This window comes from Stomoxys calcitrans, chromosome 2 (genome assembly GCF_963082655.1).
Source record: "Stomoxys calcitrans chromosome 2, idStoCalc2.1, whole genome shotgun sequence".
Lineage (NCBI taxonomy): Eukaryota > Metazoa > Arthropoda > Insecta > Diptera > Muscidae > Stomoxys > Stomoxys calcitrans.
The window spans coordinates 159,941,074-159,968,525 of NC_081553.1; the positions used below are offsets into that span (position 1 = coordinate 159,941,074).

General features: G+C 40.1%; 1 protein-coding gene across 3 annotated transcripts in view; it reads left to right on the top strand.

Moving 5' to 3' along the window:
• LOC106093902 (uncharacterized) overlaps positions 1-27,150 on the top strand; it is a 64,118-nt gene extending 36,968 nt beyond the window's left edge. For 2 of the 3 annotated variants that reach the window (XM_059362399.1, XM_059362400.1), the window contains exons 2-4: positions 1,463-1,870; positions 1,934-2,106; positions 26,376-27,149. In XM_059362399.1, coding sequence (XP_059218382.1) covers positions 1,491-1,870; positions 1,934-2,106; positions 26,376-26,959 — 1,137 coding nt within the window. In that variant the 5' untranslated portion in view covers positions 1,463-1,490 and the 3' untranslated portion in view covers positions 26,960-27,149. Of the gene's footprint in view, positions 1-1,462; positions 1,871-1,933; positions 2,107-26,375 lie in introns of all 3 variants that reach the window. The other variant, XM_059362401.1, reaches the window with a different exon arrangement.
• The last annotated feature ends 302 nt before the right edge of the window (positions 27,151-27,452 follow it).

The window sequence follows — 27,452 nt, forward strand, 5'->3', positions numbered from 1 at the left end:
TATGTGTTTAAGCGATAAACTAACCTCCGCTAACTTTTGCCTCTGCTGCCTTGAATAATGTTTTTGATCTGCTTTCATTTCTGCTTGTGTAAAGAGAGCTCATAAGCACCCAATGAGCATAGCTGCTGAGAGAAAGTGCGGGGCATCTATTTTGCCCGTCGGTGGCTTAAAATGCAAAATATGATGGGCAATCATTTTATACTCATCGGCAAAAAAAACTTACAATACCTCAACGAATGTAAAGGAGCATTTTATGTTTTGGGCGTTGAGAGTCGCAAGCATCAACAACGATTGCTGGTATAAGGTGTGAGCGTGCCATTCGCTTCATGTCTATCGTGTGCACTTATTTTTAATGCGATTTGCTGCAGTTCTCTGCTGCAAACGTGTGTGTCAACATCAATGATGGGCAAGTATACACACATTATTGTTCATATATACAAAGCAATATACAGCATAAGGATATAATGTGCCCAACATCGGTTGGTGTGCCCATTACTGGTTCATATGCCGAAACACTCACGTTCTCTTCTTAGAGGAGAGACTCAAGAGAATATATATTGATCTGCTAAACGAATAATCATTTGCGGCTATAGAAACATTTTCGTTATTAAACAGTTTTTGAGCTATACACAAAAGAGATATCCTTGATCTAAACCAAAGTGGTTTAAGGGCTTGGCATAAATAAAGTGTCTTTTACGTTAAAAATAGGAACCCCTGTAGCCGTGGGGGTCGTGGGTTCGATTCCCACCAGAGCCCTTGGTCTATGCTATCACATGGGCTTAAAATTGTCTAAGTGAGTCTGCAAAGGACTGCCACTCTAATCTAATGTACGTTAAAAAATGCCAGAATTTATTGCTTAACATTGGAGGTCATCCATACATACGTATTTCTCAAATCCCGCCTGATCGTCTTAATCTAATAGAATTCTTTATTTTTACTGAAATTCGATACATGAAGTTCGCTAATGGCCCTCTGCACCAGATATGGATTTAAAATCTCAAAAACTAATTTGAATTCTTGGGCCACTATAAGTATCCCTGGATGCTCTTAAGATTTGAAACGGGATGTACACTTATGACCTCCATAGTCCACACTAAAAAGATCCAGATAGGTGCATAATTGATGTAGCCCTTATATAAATCGATCGCCTCGCATTGAAATGAAGTATCTCTGATATATCACAAATATGTTTGCTATTCGTCTTTGGTTGAGGTTATTTAAAATGCTCCAAACCATTCTTTTGTTTTGCTCTACTAACCTCATACCATCATCCTAACATGGAATTTACCAACCCCAGACCATGACCCTGAAATTCATCCACAGTACAATGTATACAGTTTAAGCTGAGCCTATGGTGGTGGATATGGAAGATTTGGCTCGGCCGAACATAGTTAGGTTTTGCATTTTTCATGTACTTATTATTGTACAAATAACTATTAACATTGGCTTTGTTTTTTTTCAGATGCACGAGAACGCCTACTCTTAAGGCGATGATAACATTTTCTGCAATTTCTATTGTGCGATCAAATATAATGCGTTATTTCATTTGCCTGTTCATCATTATTGTGGCAAAGTCTTCCTTCTGCAATGGTCACGGTCGCTTGATTGAGCCACCAAGTCGGGCATCGGCCTGGCGTTATGGCTTTAGCACACCGCCCGACTACAACGACCACGAGTTATACTGTGGAGGCTTTACGCGTCAGTGGAAACGTAACGGTGGTAAATGTGGCGAATGTGGTGATGCGTGGGATATGCCAGAGCCCAGGCCCCATGAACACGGAGGCCAATGGGGGCAAGGTGTCATTGTGCGCCGATATTCCCCTGGGGCTGAAATGACAATTCGTGTGGAATTAACTGCAAGTCATATGGGGTTTGTATGGTTGGAGTTTTGCAATTCGAAACTTATGCTTATTTGCCTTGTTTCTTTATACAGATATTTTGAATTTAGACTCTGCCCTGAAGCCAAGGCGAAGCAAGATTGCCTAGATCAAAATGTACTAACGTTAAAGTCTGGTTCGCCAGCTCAGCCAGCACCTGGAGATTTAGCCACAAGATTTTATCCGAGGAACGGTAGCAGAATTTATGAAATGAAGGCTCAACTACCAGGTATAATGCTATACAATGATATACAATAATAACTAAGTACATTACACCCTCCCATTGCATAATGGGGAAAATTTCTATTTGCAAATAGAGAAATGCATTCCCTCCATTTTTTTTCCTTTTGATCCCTATAAGCGAAATACGAAATATTATGAAGATAGGTTTATGATGGGACTGATAGGTAGTGCTTTCTAAGGAAACCAGTTGAGTATTAAAGGTCCTAGCATGAAATAAGTAAACTACATATGTACATATTTATATTAAACTAGCTGACCCGGGACCGCTCCGCTGCGCCTTCTTTTACTTTATATGGAACAAAAGTTTCCTTGGAATATTTATTTTCGTCAATTAAAGATCTTTTAGTGAAATACCATGCTACGACAATAGTATATCGCTTGACTAACAGTTTAACAATATAAGTGCCTTTATGTGAATCCCATATGATCTTTATTGGTCTACGAATTTAAGTTTGGATTTAAGGTGTACTCCATTCTTAAAATACTTAATTTCAGCCCGATATTCTCATGATGTCTGATTCAGTGGTGTTTTCGGCGGAGAGTTGTTCCCCCAGATACTTGGCCCTGAAAAAATATCAGTATCGTGCTCTTCTCTCAAATACCATTTATTTAAACCCCATATTGCCATTGGCTTAAGAGGAGTTTACAGGATGAGGCGTCTCCCAAACACATGGCCCCAAAATAGGTTATCAAATTCGTTTTCTAATCTCAAATACCTTTCATTTGAGCCACATATTGGCATGGTCGAAAAATGTTTTCCCTTTGGGGGTGTTTTGGGAAATTGGTGATGCCCTAAATACATGGTCCTACATTTGGATATCAAATTCGTATTCCACTCCCAAATACCTTTATTTGAGCCCCATATTGCGATGGTCACTAAAAAATGGCTGTTTGTGGGGTATTTTGGGAAAGGGGTAGATCTCCAGAAATTTGGTCAAGAAAATGGGTATCAATTCTTGCTCTACCCCCAATGCATTTCATTTAAGCCCCACATTGTCATGGTCGGTAAATATGCCCGATTTAGGGGTGTTTTGGGGATTGGGGTGGTACCCATCCATTCTAATATATCTATATATCATTTATTTGAACCCCATATTGCCATTGCCCTCAAAATTGGATATCAAATTCGTTTTCCAATCTCATTTAAACTCCTTATTGCAAAAGTCAGAAAATATATCCGGTTTGGGGTATTGGCTCTAAAAACTATAAATATTTAGTTCCACTCTCTTTAAGACCCAAATTGTCTTGGTAAGCAAATACGTCCTATTTGGAGTTTGGGGGTCCGCTAGACGGTTGGCCCCTAATGTTGATATCAGATACGTGGTCTACTCCCACATATCTTTAATTTGAACACCATATTTCCATAGTCGGCAAACATGACCGGCTTGGGAGTGTTTTTGGGGATGGGCGGCCACTCAGTGAGTTGGCCTTGAAAATATATATCGGATTCGTGTTCCACTTTAAAAACCTTCTTATTTGAGCCTCATATTGCAATAGTCAGAAAATATTATTGGGGTGGTGTTGTGGGGGTGGGGTGGCCCCATAGACACTTTTCCCGAATATTGATATTAAATTCGTGCTTTACTCCCAAAGGCCTTTCATTTAAGACCCATAATGCTTTGGTCGTAAATTTGTCCTCTTTGGGGGATGTTTTTGGTGAGAGGCGGCCCCCAAACATTTGGTCCCATATTTGGATATCGGATTCGTATTCTACATTGAAATACCTTTTGTTTAAGCCCCATATTCCTATGTTCAGTAAATAAGTCCTGTTTGGTGGTTTTTTTTGGGGAAGGGGTGGACCCGCAGAAACGTGGTCCCAAATTTGGATATCAGATTCGTGTTCTACTCGCAAATACCTTTCATTTGAGTCCCATACTGCCATGGTCGGTAAATATGGCCGATTTAGGGGTGTTTCGGGGCTTGGGGTAGTCCCCCCAAGCACTTGGTCCGACAATTGGATATCAGATACGTTTTCTTATCCTAAATACCTTTCATTTGAGTCCCATATTGTCGTGATTGGTCTAAATATATGTTTGGTAGGTTTTAGGGTGGGGCAGCGCCCTAGGTACCCCATCCGAAATTTGGATACCAAATTTTTATTTTTAGGGTACTATATGAGAGCACACAAAATTTCAATTAAATCGCATCACACATCTCCGAGATCTGGCGTTTCTGAAAATTGGGGTAAGGGGGAGGGTCCGCCCCCCCTTTAGATATCAAAAAATGTAGTCATTATGCACCATCTGTGAAAATTTCAAGAAAATCGGTTCAGCCGTTTCTGAGTCTATAAGAAACACACAAACATAAAAACAAGAAAACAATCAATCAAACAAATCTACAAACAAACACAAATTGATTTTTATATATAAACGCACAAACTTCTTCACCCAGCACCACTACTGTGGCTGTAATAAAATGTGTCCTGATTCGGCTTAGACATGTCCGTCTGTCCGCATATCCTTTCGGTTTTATTTGAAATAAATGTTGATAATTTGTTACCCAATCGTCATTTGATTGGATTTTTGTTGCCCCATTCATCATTTAAAACCAATTTGAAAAACAGATTTGGGTATAGCTGCCATTACAGTCTTCAACAAACGGCCACTACAGTCAAATACCTGTTACTTCGGCTATTATCTTTATATGGGAGCTATATCCAAATCTCAACCGATTTCTATGAAATTTTTCCAAACCAAATTTCGTGCAAATCGGTTGAACATTATAGCATATACATATATTTTGTTTGCAATTGGAGTATATCAAATATATTACAATAAAATATGACCAATAGTGTGAACAGAGGGCATCAACAATTTCTCTCCATCTAGCTCTATCGCTGGAATTCTTGTTGAACCGTTGAGTGGAGCGGGCAATAATTTTCCTGTAACTCGTAATAGGTCATTATTTTTGGAAGAAAAATTTAAGTCACTCAAGGATACCTGCAATATCGGTATCCACTAGGCGGTTGATGATCTGCGTCTGTTTCCAGTGGAGCGGCAGATTTAGAATGGACTCCAAAGACCCAACAGCTGCGGTGGTGGTATCAGGCCGTAGCATGTTGTCTGCTACTTAAACCTCGACTGATGGAGCGGCTGTTCCAGGCTCCACTAGCCGACAAACAACTGGTCAACAGGGGCTTTTGACGAAGACACCAGGTTCGAGTGTAAAGGACAAGGCGGAACCTTTTCCTTCTTCGCATGCCCATAATTTGCCTAAGCCATCGGCCTTCCTCGGCAAACCAACACGCTATTTAACAGGTTGGAATAATAGAAGACGCATCGCTCTCAGGTTTATTGTGAGGCTTGGTGCGAATGATCCTAAGACTCTCACTGATAGGGAGAGAGATTCCCTAAATTGGGCTCGGGAAGTCGGTGCACTGTCTATACCAAAGACTGCACGTCTAGATTCGGAAACTGCACCGCACTCAGCCAAAAGGCTGCGGTCACCTGGAGGGCGTCCCATACCTAACAGAACTAGGGCGAACAACAGTAAGATGGGTCTAAGAAACTTTGCTAATGTTGCTAGGGACAGTTTGGTGATGGCAGTTGTCGACAAGGGAATTTCCTGGGTCTCCTCCAGTTTGCGACGATGCAGGCTGGTATTGAGGCCGATACAAACTAATTGCCTTCGGCGATCAACGCTCAATTGAAATGTATCGTTGTGCGCTAAAAAAGATTGGTGAGATCTGGCCAGGTGCAGCAAAAGATTTGTTCAAGAAGGAAGAAATTCCTTCTCGACCAATGGCGCATGCTTGGATACCAAGGATTCCCTCAGATCCTGAAGCGATACTTGGAGGGCTAAAGGAATGTAATCCCAATCTTTCAACCACCGACTGGAAGATTGGTAGATTGGATGAGGAGAAAATACTGAAGTAGTGGTCCCACGGTTAAACAGAAGAAAGGCGGATTTGGATAAATTTCGGCACAAATTCTGCACCACTATCCCTTCTAGACTAGAAAGGAAGTGGAAACTACAGAGGATATAGATATAGTGGTCAAGCGGATCACGAAGGCCCTGAATGACTCGTTTGTGTCAGAATGCCCTAGTGCCAAGCCAAGGGGCAAACAGCGACCCCCACGGTGAACTGGGGTCCACCTTGTTGGTCTAAGGAAGGACTGCTGAAAACTCTTCAACAGAGCAAAAGCCACAAGAAGACCACACGATTGGGACATCTACAAGACTGAGCTAAGAGCACCACACGATTAGGACATCTATAAGGGCGAACTTAGAAAGGCTCAGAACAAATCCTGGGTAGAATTCTGCAGCTTCGTGGAGTATATATTTGAGGCTTCTAGGCTAAGGAAAATCCTGTCATCGAGGCCTATTACTGTGGGGTATATTCAGAAGTCAGATAATGTATGGACAATGTCTAGCGAGGAATCACTAGAACTACTCGTTGATACACATTTCTCAGGAAATTCTCCAACGGACAACGTGGAGCCAGAAGAGGTTGTAACTAATATGCATTCATCGGAGGCCATTAGGGAAATTGTGTCTGAGCCGAAAATTCTTTGGGCGATAAGAAGTTTCGACTCCTTTAAGTTGACAGGCCAGAAACATATCTTAGGCCAAAGATCGCCTGTCGCGGCAGTAGCATGCATATAGCAAAGGCAAATCCACTGAAACAGCTCTTCACGATCTAGTCGGCTACATAGAGTGTTATCTCGCTGTTAAGGAATATACAATGGTAGCATTTCTTGACATTGAAGGTGATTTCATTAATGTAAAACCGACGTCAATCATGAAGGAGTTGGAGTTTCTAGGCATCAACTCTACCGTAAGAAAGTTTATTAATAACTTACTTACTAAAAGATGCATTACGGCAGGCTTGGGATCTGTAGATGGGTCAGCAGAGGAACTCCTCAAGGAGTGTACTGTCTCCTCTACTTTGGAATATAGCCATTAACAATGTATTATTGTCTCTGGAAGAAAAAGGCGTAAAAGTGGTCGCGTATGCTGATGATGTGGCAATTGCGGTTAGGAGAAAGTTTCCCAGCACTCTAAGAGATATACTTCAGGAAGCTCTACGTGCATGAGCAAGTGGGCTACCGAAAGTGGTATGGGTATAAATCCGTACAAGACAGAAGTAGTTCTTTTCAGTAGGAGATACAAGTTGCCTACAGTGGAACCTGTCTCCTTGGGTGGAGAGAATGTTTCATTTACAGAAATCGCAAAATACCTGGGTTTTTTGCTGGACAGGAAATTAAACTTCAAATCCAACATTTTGGAAAGGGAAATAAGAAAGGCCACTCTTGCCCTATACACCTGCAAGAGAGACATTGGAAAACGTTAGGGATTTAGACCGCTTGTCATGCATTGGGTATATACTGCAGTTGTCAGACGTATTATGCTATATGGTGTTGTGGTCTGGTGGACGGCGCTTCAAAAGTCCACCTACTGCTCAATACTTAACCGGATCCGAAGGGTGGCTTGTTTGAGCATCACAGTCGCACTGAGGACGTCACCATCTGATGCAGTGAATTTAGTGCTATATCTTGTGCCTCTGGACATTGTGGCTACCCAAACTGCAGCGACCACTGCCGTGAGGTTAAGGGAGCTTTCTCATAGGCCATGTGGCGGCTACGGACACTGTGTTATCCTTGATACAATATCTAATGTTCCAGGCAGTGTGGATTACACCCTACTTGAGCCGCTTTTTGATAAAAATTACTGTACCACTATGCCTGATAGAGTCGATTGGAACTACGATATCCCTGGTAACAGAAGATACATTTACTTCTATATGGTTCCAAACTAAACGACCAGGTGGGCTTTGGGGTGTACTCTAGAGATCTAGAACTGGTCATATCGAAGAGGTTACCTGACCACTGCAATGTGTATCAAGCAGAGATCCTTGCAGTTAAAGAAGTGATGGAATGGCTAAGACACAATGTCATTACGACGATTGGCATAAATATCTTCTCAGACAACCAGGCAGCCATTAAATCCCTGGAGAACGTATTTTTGAACACAAAAACCGCCCTCGACTGTGGCAGGTCACTCAACGAGATGGCTGAACAGTTCAAAATTCACCAGTTCTGGGTGCCGGCCCACAGAGAGCTTGCGAGACTAGGAACTACCCTACACATTCCAGGGATACTGGAATCTGTGGGTATGCCTCAAGCGAAATGTAAGATAAGTTTTCAGGACCAGGCCCGAAGGGCAACGAATGATAGATGGTCCCAAAGATAGGACTGTGAGCATTCCAAAACTATGTGGCCTCATCTAGACTTGAAGAGGTCTATTGCTTAACTGTCATTGGCTAGAACAGAGATCTCAGTCATTGTGTCCGTCATGACAGGTCACGGTCTAATCCGAAAACATGCTGACAGATGACAGTTGCCAGAAACGACTTTTGCAAAAGATGTAGGGACAACGAGGAAGAAGAGAATATAGAACACCTTCTGTGTGTGTGTCCCGCACTAGCAGTTAGAAGGAGTCCCACTTTAGGTTTTTATTTCTTCTGATTTAGCGGATGTGAACGTTCGAAAGTCATTGGGCTTTTTAAAACGATCTGGATTGTTAAACGGTAGGAACTAGAAAGCATCTTCCTTCTTCTATTCCTGTGGTATCATAATGGACGAAAACGTCTAAGTAAGTCTGATAGCACGGCCACTTAAACCTAACCTAACCTATCTACGGATGAAGATTAGCCATGTCGTACTATTTAGAATATTTTGGTAGGTATATTTTTATATGAATTTCACCCAATTAGTGTACATGATTACCATATATGCGTCTAAGACCCCAAAAAGTATATATATTCTTGATCGTCATGACATTTTTAGTCGGTCTAGCCATGTCCGCCCGTCTGTGGAAAACTCGCTAACTTTCAAAGGAGTAAAGCTAGGTGCTTAAAATGTTGGCATATAAACCGATCTTGGGTCTTTACTTATTGAGCTTCTAGAGGACGCAATTCTCGTCCGATTTGACTGAAATTATACACGTGGTGTTTTGGTATCACTTTCAACAACTGAGCCAGGTATGGATGGTCTAAATACGTTGATAATCTGATATAGCTGCCATATAAAGTGACCTTGGGTCTTAACTTCTAGATCTTCTAGAGTGCGGAATGCTTATCCCTATTGGCTGAAATTTTTCATGAAGTGTTCTAGTCCAAGTATAGTCTAAATCGGTCCATAACCTGATATAGCCGCATGGCGTGTTTCGTTATGACTTTTAACAACTGTGCTAAGTATGATCTAAATCGTTCCATTACCTGATATAGCTGCCAAATAAACCGATCTTGGGTTTTGACTTCTTGAGCTTCTAAAGTGCGCAATTCTTATCCGATTTAGCCGAAATTTGAAGAATTAAATCGATCTCACAGTTTGACTTTTTGAGCCTCTGGAGGGCGCAATTATTACTCGATTTGCCTGAAATTTTGGAGGTGGTGTTTTTCTATTACTTATGTTTCTATACCTTCCACCATAGGATGGGGGTATACTGATTTAGTCATTCTGTTTGTAACTACTCGAAATATTCGCCTAAGACGCCATATAGTATATATATATTCTTGATCGTCATGAAATTTCAAGTCGAACTAGCCATGTCCGTCCGTCTGTCTGTCAAAAGCACGCTAACTTTCGAAGGAGTAAAGCTAGCCGCTTGAAATTTTGCACAAATACTTCTTATTAGTGTAGGTCATTTGGAATTGTAAATGAGCTATATCGGGCCACGTTTTGATATAGCTGTCATATAAACCGATCTGGGATCTTGACTTCTTAAGCCGCTAGAGGGCACAATTTTTATCCGATTTTGCTGAAATTTTGCATGAGGTGTTTTATTTTCCAACAATTGTGCTGAGTATCGTTGAAATTGGTCCATAACCTGATATAATTGTCATATGAACCTCTCTGGGGTCTTGACTTCATGAGCGTCTAGAGTGCGCAATTCCTATCCGATTTGGCTGAAATTTTGCACGACGTATTTTGATATGACTTCCAACAACTGTATTTATAATAGTGATATAGCTGATATAGCTGCCATATAAACCGATCTGGGGTCTTGACTTCTTGAGCCACTAGAGGACGCAATTATTAACCGATTTGGCTGAAATTTTGCATGAGGTGTTTTGTTATGATTTTCAACAACTTTGCCAAGAATTGTTCAAATCGGTCCATAACGTGATATAGCTGGCATATAAACCAATCTGGGGTCTTGACTTTTTAAGCCACTAGAGGGCGCAATTATTATCAGATTTAGCTGAAATTTTGCATGAGGTGTTTTATTATGACTTTCAACAACTGTGCTAAGAATTGTTCAAATCGGTCCATAACCTGATATAGCTGCCATATAAAACGATATGGGATTTTGACTTCTTGAGCATCTAAAGAGCGCAAGTATTATCCGATTTGGCTAAAATTTTGTACGACGGCTTCTCTCATGACCTTTAACATACGTGTCGAATATGGCACGAATCGGTTCATAGCCTAATACAGCTCCCCTATAATTCGATCTCCCTATTTTACTTCTTCAGCCCCTAAAGTGGGCTGAAATTTTACACAATGACTATGAGACTATACTATGTACTATGGTCTCCAAAATTCAGTTCAATTTTGGTCCGAAATGAACCATAACTTCATATTGTTCCAATAACATAGCAATTCTTTTCTTTTACCCTCTGTTTGCCTAAAAAGAGATACCTTGGCAAGAGCTAGGCAAATGCGATCCATGGTGGAGTGTATAAGATTCGGCCCGTCCGAACTTAGCACGCTTTTCCTTGTTCTAAATGTCATTCAAAGAACTTGACAAATGCGATCCATGGTGGAGGGTATATTTATAAGATTCGGCCCGGCCGAACTTAGCGTCCTTTAACTTGTTTTCTTTCAAATTTATTACTTTAGGAAGCGCTATGTTTCCGAGTCGATTTCATTTAAAAAACGACCATTCCGCACGGAAGGTTTGCGTTATCGTGCTATCACGTAGAGGTTGGACAATATTTTTTATATGCAATTTTGTTGTTGCTGGCATAATTCATAAATTTTCTACACGTAATAAGGCAGAGTGAAATAATTTAAATTCAATTGCTAATAGGTACTTTAAATAGTTTACTCATGCCTAAAGAGATATTTTCTGTTTAGATATATGTAAGTAAGAAATGACAAAAGTCGGACGGGCCCGACTATAAACCTAGACTGTCAAATGACTTGAAGCATATTTAACGCACTATATATGCGAATGCGCTTTCTGAATCTGGTTGGTTTGAATGTCCAAAACTTTTGAGATGTTGACTAGAAAATCTCACACTTACATTTGATTTGATTAATTTGTACTCAACGTCTTAATACATATAACTTTCAGATTCGCTCAGTCATATCTCCCTGGCTGTTTGCTTCTGTCTCTTCCTGCATTGTTGTGGTCAAAGTACATACATACTGAAAATTTCTTTCGATTCATTGATTTGCGTACAACGAACAAAATGGAAATAAGTTTAGGTTAAACAGTTTATTCTTGAACTACTGCTTAACCATAATATCAGTTTGTATATGTTTGCCACTTGTAATAGTGGATTTCTTTTTTATAAAGCATAAGACCATAGTTGTCATAGCTCAAGTCATTAAGCTACAATTTTAATTGCAATTTAATTACAGTTTATTAATTCATTTAAAGCATTGTCTGGACTATTTTTTCGTAGACATGTGTGCATGGAGGTACGTACATGTCTTCTCAATAAAAAAAATCATATTGAGAACTCGTCACAATTCATGCATAATCAGGTTCAAGGTCACCTACAGAATGTCGTGCTTTTAAAATGCATTGCAGCTCGAATAAAGAAATAAATGTTTTTTGTTTTTGTTGATAGGTGGATTTGGGTTCTCGCAAATATATATACATAGTTAGGTATCGAGAAGCTTACTACTTCCTGATATATACTAAGTATCTCCGAATTATGCAGTTTACGCTGTGTTGAATGAATATACTTTGAATGAACAAAGAAAATCAGAATAGCTTTGGCTCGAAATGTCAGGCAATTTGACCCTACATAAAGCAACATTCGATACACGAACGAGGTTTATAAAGCAGCGTTTTGGTTTATAGCGCAGAAAAAAAACTGGAAATAAGTCAACAACAAAGATCTGCAGCGGACAATATCGCATTTTCGGTGCATAATCAAGTGAATAATACACTATATGTGTATACATAGATTTTTATACCCACCACCGTAGGATAGGAAGTATATTCATTTAGCCATTCCGTTTGTAACACATCGAAATATCAATTTCCGACCCTACAAAGTATATATATTTCGGATCGTCGTAAAATCCTAAGACGATTTAACGACGTCCGTGTGTCTGTCTGTCTGTACGTCTATTCGTCTGTCCGTCCGTCTGCTGTAATCACTCTTGATCCTTCAAAAATTGAGATATTGAGCCATGCTGTTTAAGTTACATGCTGATTAAATTACAGCTGATACATGCTGATTAAGTTACAGAATTTGGGGGTTTTGACGAAGACACTAGGTTCGAGTCTAAAGGGCAAGTCCGAACCTATTTTATCTTTGCATGCCTATAATTTGTCTAGGCTATCAGCCTTTTTCGGCAAATCAATACGTTTTTAAGAGGTTGGAATAAAAGTAGTAATACGGGGTCAATAACTTGCTAATGTTGCTAGGGACAGCTTGGTGATATTAGTTGTCGACAAGGGTGGAGAACAGGGCTGATTACCTAGGAACAATTGGAGTGGGATAGCCAATGGACTGTCATCTGTATACTCTGATGTCTTTGCGGAATTGCCTGGGCCTCCTTTAGCCTGTGAGGATCAATGCTCAATTGAAATGTATCGTTGAGCCTTAAGAAAGATTGGCAAAATCTGGCCAGGCGCAACACTGAATATAGTCAAGAAGGGAGATATTCCTTCTTGACTAATAGCACATGCTTGGATACCGAAGAATCCCTCAGATCCTGAATTAATACTTGGGAGACTAAGGGACTGCAATCCCAATCTATCCACCATCGACTCGATGAGGCTGATGGCGATCGGAGATATGCAGTATTCTTACTAAACTCCAGCTGTCTCGCAGACCTCAACAAGTCTGAAGAAGTTGCATCCTACAGTTTCAACTTGTTGTATTCCTAGATTTAAACTGAACACTTGTCTGAGGACATATCCCTTAAGCCAGGCGGATTGGAGGAGACGTGAAATTGCTCTTCCACTATTGAAGTAGGAGGGGAAGAAGTCGAGGCGGGAGCCGACAATCCCTGTGTGGGTGGGTCATCCGGTGGGATTGGACTCAAGGTGTGCTCCAGTGGGGAGGGTCGAAACTCAAGTGGTACTTCCACAGCAGCAGCTATGGAAGAATGGTCCACCATGCGTGTGCCCAGTGTCGTAAGGAAAATTGTTTCCAATGCTTTTTCAACTGCCCCTGGATGCGTACGGAAACTCATCATTTCAAAATAGAACGAATGTTGTGTAGATGAACTAACAAATGATGTGTAGAAGATGAGGAAATTCAGAATCCTGACTATGGTCCGGATTCTGCAGATAAATCTCATAATGGTAAATGCGCTTCGGCGGTACTAAAGGTCCTCCTGATGGCAAGAGGATTTGTTCAGGAACCGTGGGAGTGCGGAGGAATGGTTCGTGGATTAAGTATTTCTGGAGTAGTTCAAATATTTTTTTTCTACCACCGCTAAGTACCGAAGATTCAGTAGGTGGCAGCCTTGAAATTAATAATTCTCATTTTTGGCTGATTTTCCTATATATGACGCACGATTCAGAGATGGCGCCTTCAAGCTTTAAGTTGCTGGTTGAAGCCGTTTCTGGAGGGAAAAAGAGCCTCATTGTAGGAAGTGATGCTAAGACACATCACCAGATATGAGACAGTTCGGATATCAACTATGTACTAGATATGACCTTTGTATCGGAAGATATAAGCGGAAGAATATTCGACTGGGAAGTAATGAATGACCACAGCTTCTCTGATCATCGATAAATTAGTTTCAACCTTGGAGAAAATACTGCAGAAGTGGCCACTCGGCTAGGGATAGATTTTGGCACACGTTCTGCACGACTATTCCTTCTACACCAGAAAAGAATGTGGAAACTGCGGAGGACATAGACATAATGGTGAAGCGGATCACGAAGGCCCTGAATCACTCGAATGTGTCAGTATGTCCTAGTGCCAAGCCACTCTTCAACAGAGCGAAAGTCCCACGGGCACCATACGATTGGGGCGTCTCTAAGGCTGAGCTAAGAAAATACAAGGACAAGTTGAACAAATCTTAGGTGGAAGTCTGCAGCTCCGTGGAGGATAAATCTGAGGCCTCTAGGCTTAGGAAGTCAGAGAATGTATGGACAATGTCCAGTGAGGAAACAACAGTAGTACTCGTTGATACACATTTCCCAGGAAATTCTCCAACAGACAACGAGGCGCCAGAAGAGGTTGTTACTAGTATGCATTCGTCGGAGGTTATTGGGGAAATTGTGTCTGAGTCAATAATCCTTTGGGCGATAAAAAGATTCGGCTCCTTTAAGTCGTCAGGATGATGATGTATCATCGGTTTAATTACTAGCTGTGTCCGACAGACTGGTGGTCGTCTATGCTGATGACGTGGCAATTTCGGTTAGGGGAAATTTTCCCAGCACTGTAAGAAATATACTTCAGGAAGCTCTACGTGGAAAATCATAGTGGGCTACCGAAAGTGGTCTAGGTATAAATCCGTACAAGACAGAAGTATTTCTTTTCAGCAGGAGATACAAGATGCCCACAGTGGAACCTGTCTCCTTGGGAGGAGAGAATGTTCCATTTACAGAAAACGCAAAATACTTGGGTGTTTTGCTAGGCGGACAGCCATTAAATCCCTGGATAACGTATTTCCGATTTTCAAAAACCGCCCGCGACTGTCGCAAATCTCTCAACGAGATCTTGCTCTACCCCAAAAACCTTTCATAATCTCTACATTGACATGATCGGTAAATATGGCCGATTAAGGGGTATTGTGGAGATTGGGGTGGTCCCCCAAATACTAAGCCCATGCGCTATTCTCATATATCTATGTATTATTTATTTGAACCCCATATTGCCATTGCCCTCAATATTGGATATCAAATTCGTTTTCTAATCCCATTTAAACTCCTTATTGCAAAAGTCAGCAAATATGTCCGGTTTGAGGTATTGGCCCTAAAAGCTATGAATATTTAGTTCCACTCTCTTTAAGATCCAAATTGTCTTGGTGAGCTAATACGTCCTATTTGGGGGTTGTTATAGTGGTGGGATGTTCCCTAGACAGTTGGTCCCTAATGTTGATATCAGATACGTTGTCTACACCCGAATACCTTTAATTTGAGCCCCATATTTCCATAGTCGGCAAACGTGACCGGCTTGGGGGGTGTTTTGGGGGATGGGCGGCCACTCAGTGAGTTAGCCTTGAAAATATATATCGGATTCGTGTTCCACTCTAAAAACCCTCTTATTTGAGCCTCATATTGCAAAAGTCAGCAAATACTTACTATTTGGGTGGTATTGTGGGGGTGGGGTGGCCCCATAGATACTTTTCCCAAATATTGATATCAGATTCGTGCTTTACTCCCAAAGACCTTTAATTTAAGCCCCATATGGCTATGGTCGTAAATTTGTTCCCTTTGGGGGATGTTTTTGGGGAGAGGCGGCCCCCCAAACACTTGGTCCCATATTTGGATATCAGATTCTAATTCTACACTCAAATACATTTTATTTAAGCCCCATATTCTCATGGTCAGTAAAAAAGTCCTGTTTGGGGGGTGTTTTGGGAAAGAGGTGGACCCCCAGAAACGTGGACCCACATTTGGATATCAGATTCGTATTCTACTCGCAAATACTTTCATTTGAGTCCCATATTGCTATGGTCGGTAAATATGTCCGTTTTAGGGGTGTTTTGGGGTTGGGGTGGTTCCCTAGCACTTGGTTCGGCAAATGGATATCAGATACATTTTCTTATCCTAAATACCTTTCATTTGAGTCTCATATTGCCGCGATTAGTCTAATTAAATGTTTGGTAGGTTTTAGGGTGGGGCGGCCCTCCTAGGTACCCCATCCGAAATTTGGATACAAAACCAACCAAACACAATTTGATTTTTATATATAAGATTTTGAAATATTTATGGTTTTATTGAAAGTAATAGTAAATCGAAGCCCTCATTATTTGAGCAAAATCTAAATGAAAAGACGATTTTTGGGTGTGGCGACTTTATGAAATTTTTTCTCAGAAAAATTAGACGTTTTTGTACCCTCCACTATAGGATGGGGGAATACTAATTTCGTCATTATATTTGTAACTACTCGAAATATTCGTCTGTGACCCCACAAAGAAAATATATTCTTGATTGACATGACATTTTATGTCGATCTAGCCATGTCCGTCCGTCTGTCTGTCGAAAGCACGCTAACTTTCGAAGGAGTAAAGCTAGCCGCTTGAAATTTTGTACAAATACTTAGCGTAGATCGGTTGGGATTATAAATGGGTCCTATCGGTTCATGTTTTGATATAGCTGCCATGTAAACCGATCTTGAATCTTGATTTATTGAGCCACTAGAGGGCGCAATTCTTATCCGATTTGAATGAAATTTTGCACGATGTAGTTTGTAATGATATCCAACAACTGTGCCAAGTATGGTTCAAATCGGTTCATAACCTGATATTATTATCCGATTTGCCTGAAATTTTATAAGGCGGATCCTCTCATGACCATCAACGTACGTATTTATTATAGTATGAATCGGTCTATAGCCTGATCTACATATAATTTAATTGTGATTCGAATCGGACCATATCTTGATATCGCTTTAATAGCAGAGCAAATCTTTTCTTTTATCAATTTTTTGCCTAAGAATAGATGCCGGGAAAAGAACTCGACAAATGCGATCCATGGTTGAGGGTATATAAGATTCGGCCCGGCCGAACTTAGCACGCTTTAACTTGTTTTTCTCAATTTTGACAATTTTTCAATTGACAAATCGTATGGATGCGGCAGCACTGCCTAAGCAACTATTTTTATGGTAAATGAACTATAGAACAAAAATTTAAGAAAAATTATTTAAAATATAAAATATAATAAAAAATTTTAAAAAATATTTTAAATTTACAGACAAAGCCTAGAATTAATTTGAGAGCTCATTAGCAGACCTTTACAAAATCAATGAAATTGTACAAACATTTTAACTTTTGATTAATATTATGTTGCATACTCCTTCCCTTTGATCACTTCTTTCAATATTCTTTGGCACCTTTCAACAAGAGACCGACATCTTGCTAGTGGTATGGAAATTCATACGGCATGGGCCGCATGAATTTGCATTGCATTCTGATATCGTACTACAAGTTCTTTAGTGAATTGAAATCTGAACGTTGTACTGGTAATGGAAAAATTCTAAGAATTGATCGTAGAAGAACTTGTTTACCAATCACGAGGTGTGACTAAAATTATTATGTTTTATAAACATCCATATACCATTAAATTTTTTTCCGTAAAAGGTATCACAAGATGCCCCAAAATATTTATACCCTATACCACGTCTCAACTTCGATATTTCAAAATTGAAGTCTGACTAAATTTGGATGTAAGTGCTATATATTAAAAGTATTACATAGACTCGGTGGTGTAGGGTATTATATAGTCGGCTCCGCCCGAATTTTGCCTTTCCTTACTGGCTTTATGTAAGCCCTTATCCATTTAGTGTCCATTTTTGCGATTCATGCCATGTTGTAGCAGCTCATACTATTATGGACCCCTGCCATTGTTTATAGTTTTTACAATATAGGGCGCAAACTTAATATCTTTTGATCAGACCTAAATCAATGGATTTATGATCCACTACTCCGAAAAACATTTTTCTAAACGTTTTATTTCAATCGACTCACAAGTGTTTTGCTTTTCTTGATATTTTAATGTATTTTGCCAATGGCCGGTGTACAAGAAGAATATTTGCCCATTTTGAGAGTTAGTTTATATTCGGTTGCAGAAAATATCGTTCCCGTTACTTATTTTATTGTCACCACATGGTTTCCGAATTTTGACCTTTGACGAGTTTTGCCTGAAATCCCATGAAATCCCATACCTCCAAAGACCCCATAAAATACATATATTTTTGATCGTCATGAGATTTTAAATCGATCTAGCCTTGTCCGCACGCTAACTTTCGAAGGAGTAAAGAGTGCGCAATTATTATCCGACTTGACTGACATTTTGTACTGTGACGTGTTGTATGAAATTTAAGAGATGCGTCTAGTATGGTCCGAATCGTCCCAAAACCTGGCACAGCTCCAACATAAGCCGATCTCACAATAATTCTTCTTGAGCCTCTAGAGGCGCAATTTTTATACAAATTGACTTTTTCTATGACCTTTAACTTTAACCGATCTCCCGATTTTACTTCTTGAGACCTTATATGGCGTAACTCTCAACCGATTTGGCTGAAATTTGGCACAGTGAGAAGTGTTAGGCCCTTAGACATCGATACCAGCTGGCGTAGATCGATCATTATTAGGGTATAGCTGCCATATATTCCGATCTCGCGGTTTGGGATCTAGGACCAATAAAGGTCGCACATGTTGTCCAGTTTCCCATGAACATTCCGCTAAGGAACAGGGAATACTTCTATACTATACTTCTCTTATATCAATGAGTGTAGTCCCATTAAAGTTTAAGCTCAATGATAAGAGGCCTCCGTTTTTATGCCGAGTCCGAACGGCGTGCCTCATAGCGACACCCCTTGATAGAGAAGTTTTAACATGGCAGGAAACTTCACAACCACATTAAGCACGGGCTAACACAATTCTCTATGTCAAATGGACCTTTAGTCGGAATATCGGTATGTGGTTATGTGTATATATATATATATGGTAATGAATAAAGCTTTTATGAGCTTCAGACCCTTAACCGGCATATCGGTCTATATGACAGCTATATCTAAATACAGATCTATTTTTACCATATTCGGGTCGGATGGCGGGTAGCCTAAAACTAATCACTGTTTCAAATTTCAGTGAAATTGGATAAAAAAATAATGTTTTTATGTCCTTCAGACCCTTTAGCGGAAGATCGTTCTATATGGCAGCTATATCTAAATATGGTCCGATTTGGCCCGCTCAAGAATTTAACCAGCGTGCATCAAAAATACGTATCTGTGCCAAATTTCAGCTCAATATCTCAATTTTTGAAGCCTGTAGAGTGATTCAACAGACGGACAGAAGGACAGACACACGGACGTCGTTAAATCGTCTTAGAATTTTACGACGATCCGAAATATATTGGGTTGCCCAAAAAGTAATTGCGGATTTTTTAAAAGAAAGTAAATGCATTTTTAATAAAACTTAGAATGAACTTTAATCAAATATACTTTTTTACACTTTTTTCTGAAGCAAGCTAAAAGTAACAGCTGATAACTGAAAGAAGAAAGAATGCAATTACAGAGTCAAAAGCTGCGAAAAAATTTGTCAACGCCGACTATATGAAAAATCCGCAATTACTTTTTGGGCAACCCAATATATACTTTGTAGGTTCGTTAATTGATATTTCGATGTGTTGCAACGGAATGACTAAATGAATATACCCCCTATCCTACGGTGGTGGGTATAAAAATTAATCTGTGTAAAGTTTCGGCGTAATATCTTAAATTTGTAAGGGTGTAACGTGAAAGGCTGTCGACCGGACGGAGGGACATTTGTACGATGACCAAGAATATATTCCTTTATAGGGTCTGAAATGATTATTGCGATGGGTTGCAATCCTACCCATCCTTCGCTGGTGGTAATAAAAAGGAGACTACAGTGATGCAGGGGTTAGTATGTCCGGTTACGACGCTGAACGATTGGGTTCGAATCCTGGCAAAAACATCAGGAAAAAAAAATTCTGCGGTGGTTATCTCTCCTATTCTGTGCTGGCGGCATTTGTAATGTATTAAGCCTTGTGAAAAAAAAATACGTGAGAACTTTACCCCTGTGTCTCAATGGAATGTTCGTATTTATATTGTGAAAAAGAAGAAAACTAAAACTTAATGACCTCCAAAATAACTACTGACACAGAAAAAACAGGAAATTAATTGATCCAATTAATTCTTCAATCACGAAAATGATTGTATCAATCACAGCCTTTGAAAAAGGTGATTGAAAAATTTTTCAATTAAAAAAATTTAATATTCAATTTCGAAATGATTGAAATTTTTCCAATTGAAATTGATATAATTAAAAACAAGTTAAAAGGCGTTAAGTACGGCCGGGCCGAACTTTGGATACTCACCACCTCGGGTGTATATGTAAACCACCTTTCATCAAAATCGGGTGTAAATTGCATACCTTATATTCCATAGTATAGAAATATGTTCCGATTTGGACCAAATACTAATCGGTACAAATCATGGTTCAATAGTTTATAACAAAATATTGGTCTTTTTAGTAGCTTTATCTAAAAATAAACCGATCTGAACCATATACGACACGGATGTCGAAAAGCCTAACGCACTGTCCCAAATCTCGGCGAATTCGGACAATAAATGCGCCTTTTATGGGCCCAAAACCTTAAATCGAGAGATCGGTCTATATGGCAGCTAGATTACAATCTGCACTGATCTGAGCCAAATTGAAGAAGGACGTCGAAGAGCCTAACGCAACTCACTGTCTCAAATTTCGGCGAAATCGGACAATAAATGCGCCTTTTATGGTCCCAAAACCTCAAACCGAAAGATCGGTCTATGTGGCAGCTATATTCAAATCTGAACTGATCTGTGCCAAAATGACGAAGGATGTCGAAGGGCCTAACACAATTCAGTGGCCCAAATCGGATGATAAATGTGGCTTTTATGGGCCTAAGAACCTAAATCGGAAGATCGGTCTATATGGAGGCTATATAGATATATATAGATATAAGATATAGTTCGATATAGCCCATCTTCGAACTTAACCTGGTTATGGACAAAAAAAGAATCTGTGCAAAGTTTCATCTCAATATCTCAAATTTTAAAGACTGTAGCTTGATTTCAATAGACAGACGGACCAACATGGCCAGATCGTCTTAGATTTTTACGCCGATCAAGAATATATATACTTTATAATATATCCAAATTTGGACTGATCTGCGCCAAATTGCAGAAGAATGTCCCAAATTTCGGCGGCATCAGACAATAAATGCGCCTTTTATGGCCCCAAAATCTGAAGTCGAGAAATCGGTCTATATGGCAGCTATATCCAAATTTGGACCGATCTGAGCCAAATTGCAGAAGAATGTTGAAGTGACCAACACAACTCACTGTCCCAAATTTCAGCAAAATCGGATAATAAATGTAGCTGTAAGACCCTAAATCGGATATACTCAGATGTAGCCTACATATATTCGATCTTAACCTTCTTAAGGACAAAAAAAAAAAATAATCTGCGCAAAGTTTCATCTCAATATCTATATTTTTAAAGACTGTAGCGTAATTTAACAGACAGGCGGACGGACATGGCTATATCGTCTTATACTTTTACGCTCACCAAGAATATATATACTTTATAGGGTCGGAAATGGATATTTCGATGTATAGCAAACGGAATGACAAAATGAATGTACCCCCATCCTTCCGAGGTGGGCATAAAAAACTTCCTTACTTAATGCTCGGAATTTTCAGAATTGTTTGTGTTGGCACTAATTACTTTACTTTAATTGGCTATGACAGAATATTTGTTCCACTAGCCGAATGTAGAATAGCGTTCCAAGCGCCTAGATCTTCTGCGCTAATTGTAAAATCTCTGACTCCAAGTTTCGAGGTGTCTCCCACAACTTGATCTTTCCATTGGGCTTTTGGTCTTCCCGGTTTGAGTGTACCACCGTGTTTGCCTTCAAAAGACTTCTTTGCTGGAGCTTCTTCATTCATTCTGACAATATGACCTAGCCAACACAGCCGTTGTTTTATGATGCGTGTAACTATGCTGTCGTCGTCATACAGCCCATACAGCTCGTGGTTCATACGTCGCCTATATTCTCCGTTAACGCAAACTGGTCCATATATTTTACGAAGAATCTTTCTCTCAAATACTTCAAGCACTGCCCCATCTGCTTTCACAAGTACCCATGCTTCAGAACCATATAACAGCACGGGTAGTATCAGTGTCTTGTAAAGTGTAGTCTTCGTCTGTCGAGAGGTGGCCTTGTTTCTAAACTGCTTACTTAGTCTAAAGTAGCATCTGTTTGACAGTATTATTCTTCGCTTTATCTCAAAACTGGTGTCATTCGTTTCAGTTACGGCGGTGCCGAGGTAGATAAAGTTACTGACTATCTCAAAGTTATGGTTTCCAACTTTCTCCATTTTCTTTATCTGCTCGGTTGTACAAGGCGTTTTGGGAGTTGAAACCATCCATTTCGTCTTATCTCCATTTACTGCCAGACCCATTTTCACTGACTCTCTTTCGATTCTTTCAAAGGCTGCAGTTACTACTTCCGGTGACCGACCTATGATATCAATATCGTCGGCATAGGCGAGTAGCATGTGTTCTCTTGTTATTAGTGTGCCATATCTATTCACATCTGCATCTCATATAATCTTCTCCAGCAGGATTTTAAAGAGATCACACGATAGGCTGTCTCCTTGTCTGAAACCTCGTTTGGTATTAAAAGGTTCGGAGAGATGCTTTCCTATTCTTACTGAGGAACGCGTATCAGCAAGTGTCATCCTGCAGAGTCTTATTAATTTTGCAGGGATACCAAACTCAGACATGGCTTGAAATACCTTTGAACGTAAAGGAGTATCGAAGGCGGCTTTGTAGTCAACAAAGAGATGGTAGGTGTTAATTTGTCCTTCTCGGGTCTTTTCCAGGATTTGGCGCTGTGTGAATATCTGGTCTAGGGTGGATTTACCTGGTCTATAGCCGCATTGATAGGGCCCAATTATCTCATTGCCTTTAGGTTTTAATCTTTCACACAGTACAGTACTCGAGAGTATCTTGTATGCGATGGGGAGGAGACTTATTCCTCTGTAGTTGGCACATTCCGTCTTGTCTCCTTTCTTGTGCACGGAACATACTATGCTGAGGTTCCAATCATCGGGTATGCGTTCTTCTAGCCAGATTGCGCAGATAAGCTGATGCATACGCTTTATCAGCGTGTCGCCTCCGGTCTTAAATAGTTCAGCGGGTAACCCGTCGGCTCCTGCTGCCTTGTTGTTTTTTAGTCGGGTTACTGCTACTTGGACCTCATTCTGACTAGAAGATAAAAATACTATACCATCATCAGGGATTGGTTCTGCGGTATCCTCTTCGCCGCCAACATCGGACACTAGCAGTTGGGTAAAATGTTCTTTCCATATCCTCAGCATGTTGTCTGTGTCAGTTACCAGATTTCCTTCTTTGTCTCTGCAGGAGGATGTGCCTACACCAAAGCCATCGGTTTGGTGTTTAATTCTTTGGTAGAACTTCCTGACTTCATTCTGACTCCTGTACATCTCAATTCGCTCGCACTCACGTCTTTCCATTTCCATTTTCTTTCTGCGGAATATACGTTTCTTCTCTCTCCTTTTCTCCCGATACCTCTCCTTCATCTGGCGTGTTGCTACTGATTGCAGGGTTGCTCTATGTGCCGCATTCTAGGCTTCAGTAGCATCTCGACACTCTTGATCGTACCATGGAATTTTTGGAGGAGGCTTCCGGTACCCAAGTATTGATTTCGCGGCATTTTCCATGGAGTGGGCAATAGTTTGCCACTGCGCCATTATATCATCGGAACAAGGAGTGCTTTCATGAAGCAGTTGGGTCAGTCGAGTGGAGTATGTCGCTGCCATTTGTTGTGTTTGCAGCTTTTCAATGTCCAGCTTCCGTGCAGTGTCAGATCGCACTTTCCTCGCCATGTTCAAACGGGTGCGAACCTTTGCTGCAACAAGGTAATGATCCGAATCTATATTCGCTCCACAGATCGATCGTACATCTAACACGCTGGATGAATGCCTTCCACTACTAGGATGTCGTTATTTGAAGTCCAAGTCGAATTCACATTGTTGTTACTTGCCTGATCAATGTTTTGTGTTGGAATAGTAAAAATGTTGTTCGGGCTCCAGGTTTCCTTACAATTTGAAATTATTAATACTTGCCTATATTCCGGTATACATCGCAGAGTATCTTTTTATACCCTCCACCTCGAAGTATGCGTCTAAGACCCCAAGAAGAATATACATTCTTGATCCTCATGGCAATTGAAGTCGATCTAGCCATGTCCGTCCATCTGTCGAAAGCATGTTAACTTTCGAATGAGTAAAGCTAGACGCTTGAAATTTTGCACGCATACTTCTTATTAGTGTAGGTCGGGATTGGTATGGTAAATGGGCTAAATCGGTCCATGTTTTGATACAGCTGCCATATAAATCGATCTTGGGTCTTGACTTCTTGAGCCACTAGAGGGCGCAATTCTTATCTGGAAAAAATAATAATTATAACGTGTCCTAAGAAAGTTAACGGGTCAAACTTACCTATTTTTATGTTGACAAAAATAGAAGTTTCGAGCATGAATGCTTTCTATCTGCATTCCAATCATTGCAGTTGCTTTATGTTAATATTAACCTCATCAGCATATCACACATATTGCAAATAAAATATAATTATTTATTTGAATTTACAAAATATACACGTTTTATATTGTAGAAAGCTAAAATGTCGTGCGCGCAGTATTAGGAATAACAAGCCAATGAGCGTCTCCATATGATTTTTCTTTTTTACCCACCACCGAAGGATGAGGGTATATTCATTTTGTCATTCCGTTTGCAACACATCGAAATATCCATTTCCGACCCTATAAAGTATATATATTCTTGATTGGCGTAAAAATCTAAGACGAGCTGGCCATGTCCGTCCGTCTGTCTGTTGAAATCACGCTATAGTCTTCAAAAATATAGATATTGAGCTGAAACTTTGCACAGATTCTTTTTTTGTCCATAAGCAGGTTAAGTTCGAAGATGGGCTATATCGGACTATATCGTGATATAGCCCCAATATAGACCGATCCCCCGATTTAGGGTCTTAGGCCCATAAAAGACACATTTATTATCCGATTTTGCTGAAATTTGGGACAGTGAGTTATGTTAGGCCCCTCGACATCCTTCGCCAATTTGGCCCAGATCAGTCCAGATTTGGATATAGCTGCCATATAGACCGATCCTACGATTTAGAGTCCTAGGCCCATAAAAGCCACATTTGTTATCCGATTTTGCTGAAATTTGGGACAGCGAGTTGTGATAAGCCGTTCGACATCCTTCGTCAATTTGGCCCAGATCAGTCCAGATTTGGATATAGCTGCCGTATAGATCGATCCCCTGATTTAGGGGTTTAGGCCCATAAAAGCCACATTTATTACCCGATTTTGTTGAAATTTGGGACAATGAGTAGAGTTAGGCCCTTCGAAATCCCTTGTCAATTTGGCTCAGATCGGTCCAGATTTGGATATAGCTGCCATACAGACCGATCTCTCGATTAAAGGTTTTGGGCCCATAAAAGGCGCATTTATTGTCCGATGTGGGCGAAATTGGGGACAGTGGGTTAAATTAAGCCCTTCGACATACTTCTGCAATATGGCACAGATCGGTTCAGATTTGGATATAGCCCGATCTCTCGATCTAAGGTTTTGGGGTCATAAAAGGCGCGTTTATTGTCCGATGACGCCGAAATTTGGGACGGTGAGTTGTGTTAGGCCCTTCGATATCCTTTTTAAATTTGATCCAGATCCGTCCAGATCTGCCATATAGACTGATATCCCGATTTATAGTCTTGGTCCCATAAAGTCGCATTTACAATCCGATTTCACTTAAATTTTACACAGTGACTTATGCTAAGCATTTTGACATCCGTTTAGTACATGGTTCAAATCGGTTTAATTTTAGATATAGCTACTTAAAAGACCAATATTTTGTTATACGCAATTGAAAAATGACTTGTACTTGTAAGTATTTGGTCCAAATCGGAACATATTTCGATAAAGCTGCTATGGGGCATAAGGTATGCATTTTTCACAGGATTTCGACGAAAGGTGTTTTACATATATACCCGAGGTGGTGGGTATCCAAAGTTCGGCCCGGCCGAACTTAACGCCTTTTTACTTGTTTATAGTGTTTAATAGTTACGCATTTTTGGACTATTTTATATTTGAATCTTCGCTTTATCTGTTACTTGGACGATTTACGATTTTTAGAATTAGAAATAGCGGCCATACAACAATATAGTCAAATTTATATTTATAGTGCATGTTTAGCGTATTATATAGTTGGCATCGCTCGAATTTCCTCCTACCTTTAAGAGTTAATCATAGTAATATTTATATTTTCAGATATGACCTGTCACCAATGCGTGCTGCAATGGCGCTATATTGCTGGAAACAATTGGGGCATCTGTCCAGATGGAAATGGTGCTGTTGGCTGTGGGGAACAAGAAGAATTTAGGTCGTGCGCGGACATTGCCCTGGGCGAAGACTCTCAAACTCCTATGCGTCCTGTGCGGCCAAGTGTGCGCACCACAAAACGTCCTGCAGTTACCGAATCAACAGCTACTCAACCCACTCATCACGATACCCCTACCGAGCCCTTCAATTATGTTCCTCTTTTACTACTTCTCATTGTTATACTCTTGCTGCTTTGCATCTTTGCTATATGGTATCTGAATCGTCAAAATAATCCAATTATTGCCAAATGTAAAGACTATTTCCATCAACGCATTTGCAAGAAAAGTACACCAATAGTCTCGGCTTCTAAAAAATCGTCTCTTCCCGCCATAATTTCCCATTTACCACTTTATGGTTTTCTAAAGCCGGGTCAGCAGCACCAGTTGGCAAGCGGACCGGAGACAGCACCAGTACCACCGCCACGCACCAGGCGCAACAGGAACATCTCGTTAGGCGAATCAAGTGCAGCCTAATTTTATAAAAATCGTACCAAACATTGCACGCAAAAAAAAAAAAAGAAATATTAGTTTTCGGAATCCGAAGCAAGAAATGAAAGTCTGCTAAATGATGATTATTTAGGATAAGTTTTACAATCCATTCAGATCACTTTGAATTTTGTTGGTTTATATTTAAATTTGATTATAAGTTTGTGATAAATTGTTAATAAAAAAAAAAATTAATCGCTTTTATAATATTTGAAGTACATGTTTGCAGGGGGAGACAAAACTTGATTTGAAGTATGTTATGTGCACTAGACGGTAAGGTGTTACAAAGGATGACATTTTTATACCACCACCTTAGGATGGGGGTATACTAATTTAGTTATTCCGTTTCAAACACCTCGAAATATTGATCTAGGACCCCATAAAGAATATATATTCTTGATCATCTCGACACTCTGAGTCGATTTAGCCATGTCCGGCCGTTCGTCTTTCGAAATTACGATAGCGGTCGAACGCGTAAAGC